We start from the raw sequence: 3,691 nt of genomic DNA, 5'->3' as shown, positions 1-3,691 counted from the left end.
CGTACCTTTGGAAATCTGAAATTAGTACTTTAAATCTCCATTAGTATTGCCAGAGCGGTTGGCTTTGGGTAAATGTGATTTGGGACAGGAAAATATGCCTTGCCTTGCCGCTCCGGCAGAGGAGGGATGTCAGGAATAACACCGTCAGCCCTCCCGACAGACTGCGCGCACTCACCTATTCACAGCACAGGGCTAATTTTGTATTAATCAAGAGCAAGCTGATTAAATCCGCAGCTTTACAAAGAAGGGGGATTAACCAAATGAAAACATTCATTTCAACACAAAACTTTGTGATTCTGTAACTTTGGGAACAAAGCCCTTTCAGCAATCCCATCTGCTCCCACTTGGCTTGTGCTCTTTGAAATAAACATCTGTTTACATGATGAAGACACGGGTACGTTTGTCTCTGTTGGTTTTATCATAGAAAAGCATTAAAACGGTTTTTAAGCGCAAAGTTAAACATAAGCACAAAGTTAAACATCAGGTGCTAAAATCGGGACGGTGGTTTTGAACATTTGCTTATGACTTTGCTCTTCGAAAGGAAGTTTTTTTAATTCCTGACCCAACACCATTGCGGAAGGACCTTTTATTGAAAGGCATCTCCAGGTAAGGCTTTAAAAAAGCCAGTTCTTCATTCCTGCCCACCTTGGCTAAGCAGTTATTCAGCAGGACGAGGCAGTAATCAGATTTTCCATACAGCTGGCAATTCAAATAAAAAGGATTGCTGCTCTGAAGATAAAAAAAAAAATAAAAAAAAGAAAAAGAGAAAAAGAGAGAGACAAAAAAAGGTAAAATTATGGATTTGTGTATTTGCCAGGACTTGTTCAGTATAAAAAGCACACCAGAAACACAAAAACAATTTATGCTTAGAATGACAAGGATGAACTGCTATTTGCTAAGGATTCATCACTTTCAACATCAGATATTTTTTGTAGCTTTCTAGAAAACACAACTGGGGTAATTACTGGTATAAAATACTGATACCGTTACAATTCTGTTTAAGGTATGAAATGAATTGTTTTCCATGATGTTGACCAGTGGTGACATGTAACACAGCTTCCCCAGAGTAGCATGCACGTTTATTGCTGGAAAAGGAGATTTTCTCAGCTAACTACGAAACAGCGTCTTGTCGTCACTGGTGTGAAGTCGTGTAGTTTAAATGACAGGCAAGAGAAAATGAAAATACCTGTAAAGCAGAAATGTGGGGGAGGAACCTTTCTAGTAGTTATGACTAGTTATGGTAGTAGTTAGGTCTACATTGAATGAGGACAAAATAGCACTGGGAATTTAAAAAAGTCTGGATTAAAATCCAGATAGGTTTATATACAAGTTCCTTTTACCTGCACTTTACAGTGCAGAGATGTAAACCACACAAAAAAGTTCTACGAATTTAAGTTGCATTTAAATTAACATTGAATTTAAAAGGGAACGTTTCCTGGCATGTCTCCAGCTGTTCTGTGCAGCGTTCATCCTACCATGGTTTACCAGCTTGCTGATTATCTATCTAAAAGAAATACTTCATCTAAAAGAAATACCCCAGCTAAAAGAAATACCAGCATTTCTAAAGCTCTCTGTACTGCATCCTTGCTTGGGACATGGGTGCACGCAGAGCCACGGGGTTAACATCTGCCTTTGCTGGAATTGATGGAAAAACTGCCATTAGCTTCACTGGGATTAGTTTTAAGTCAGTCTGCTATTACTTTTATTAATACTGTTTAATACTTCGCATTTTTTTCCTGTTCTGTGCCTATAAAAGGAAGATTAATGATCCTTTCTGCGAGCAAGAGCGTGCACCGAGCCTGAAGGGCCGGGCACGCAGCTCACCGGCCACACAGCGACTTCTGCCGCCGGCTGGGATTTTTCCCCAGACTGAATTTTCTCCCTTCCAAGAAGAAATGCTTTCTGCAAGAAACACCAGCACGGAGAAAGTCCCCTTTGGGTTTTTAGCTGCTGTTCTGCCAACCTATACAGGGACTCACACTACTGTATAAACGACTGCTATTTCGACATGCAGGATACTCATTTCTACGGAATAATTAAACTCATTTTACCCATTGTATCATTGCCATACAGAGAGCCATTAAGAAACGTGGCTCGGCAGATCGAGATGTGTCTAAACTACCCGTGATCTGAACTGAAAGGTGATTCAGCACTTACAGAAGTAAAAGACACAGAGGAGGCGGGCGATGGATAGATTGAGGCTAACGGGAACCTCACAGCAACAAAATAAACAGCTGCACGAGCGGCCACCGCTTCTGCTAGCGACAGATCCCCTTAACGAAATCCTAACGATGCAAAACGCGGCAGAGGAAACAGAGAAATCTGAACCATGGCCTCAAGAGCTGATTTTACAGCAATAAAGATGCGGGGCATCTATCGAAGACTTTGTCCACAGCAGGAAGATTGAACACCCTGAGCAATAAAATATCTCACTCCACCTCGGCAAACTCCGAAATGGCGCGTGCATAGTTTGACCAGTGATTTGTCATGGTAACCTGGCCGAGATCAGCACCTGGAAGGGCATTAGCATTATTTAAGTAACCTGGTCACTTTGGTTTTATAGGCTGTGCTACCTTCTTTCACAGTTCAGTCAAATTTGTATTCCTGATTCTATGCAAGAATTTTCCATAACTTTATATGAGAATTCCTCCTTTACCTACCCACTAACAGTGACATATAAACTGACTACTTTATAAACTACCTAGCAATAAGTGAAATTAATATGTATATCTTATTGTACCTGTTTGATACAGACACGGAATTTAGATGAAATGGAGAGACTGATGTTTTTCTCCCTTCCATACAGTATTTCAACTTCAGCAAAAGCTCCCCACACTCTACATTAAATATGCAATAGATTTCTCACATGATTATTTTAGAGGCTTGCATATTTTACTAGTAACAAAAGCAAAAAATTGAGCTATACTCCAGGAAAATGAGATAATAATACTTAACCAATAGGTTTAATGCAAGAAACTTCTTTCATTTTATAAAAAAAACAATGACGACGAAGAAACAAGCAACCAAAAAAAATTAATTTAAATAAAAAGGTTATTTAAAAGAAATGAAGCATCTGATCTTCAAGTAAGCGGGGAGCATGACTTACCATGGAAGGGACAACTGGGTAACCCGAGCACACAAATGTCATTGAGATCCAAAGAAAGAAAACAAAGTTTAACCTGCGTAGGCTTCAAAGAAAAACGGAGATCAGTTAAAATTTAAAACAAAATCAAGCATAACCACATGCAATACACAGAAACACACAAACAGCATATTTTCTCCGTACACAAAGCAATCTGCGGTGTCTTTACCTGATCATTTTTTGCTCAGGAGTGCATCTGTAAGTACACGCAGTTATACTACCAAATTCCTCACATATCCTTTCAGTTCTTTCTTAGATGACCATTTTATACCAGAGTTCAGGAGTGAAAATGTCATCAAAGCTGAATTTATTATGACTAATTGGTCCTTGTTTGGCCTTTTCTTCTTGTTAAATGGGAAAATGGCAAGAACACGCATTCAGCTGCCATTACGGAACCACCAATTGATTTCGTTTAAAGTGCTCCGTTAAAATGTCTCTCAAGTGGGTTTACTGTTAAGTCTGTATCATCATAGCAAATATGGTCAAAGGTCTAAAGATTTCAAAAATACATTTCAAGAATTCTTTAACACTTCCAATATACCGCATTAA

General features: G+C 39.1%; 1 protein-coding gene across 1 annotated transcript; it reads right to left on the bottom strand.

Moving 5' to 3' along the window:
- Nucleotides 1-519: 519 nt before the first annotated feature.
- NPS (neuropeptide S) lies at nt 520-3,190 on the bottom strand. Its single transcript, XM_054207346.1, has 2 exons — nt 3,107-3,190; nt 520-729 (listed from the first exon to the last, which is right to left on the bottom strand). Exons 1-2 carry the CDS (start codon nt 3,146-3,148, stop codon nt 520-522), a joined length of 252 nt encoding a protein of 83 aa, XP_054063321.1. The 5' UTR covers nt 3,149-3,190.
- Between the last annotated feature and the right edge of the window lie 501 nt (nt 3,191-3,691).

Source organism: Rissa tridactyla, chromosome 6 (genome assembly GCF_028500815.1).
Source record: "Rissa tridactyla isolate bRisTri1 chromosome 6, bRisTri1.patW.cur.20221130, whole genome shotgun sequence".
NCBI lineage: Eukaryota > Metazoa > Chordata > Aves > Charadriiformes > Laridae > Rissa > Rissa tridactyla.
Note: the sequence above shows the minus strand (reverse complement) of the source record. Positions and strands in the feature narration are given on the sequence as shown.

Coding starts and splice junctions, on each gene's coding strand:
- NPS (XM_054207346.1), bottom strand. CDS start 3,148: ATGACATTTGTGTGCTCGGGTTACCCAGTTGTCCCTTCCATG. Junction 730..3,106: donor ACCCAGTTGTCCCTTCCATG/GTAAGTCATGCT, acceptor TTTTATCTTCAG/AGCAGCAATCCTTTTTATTT.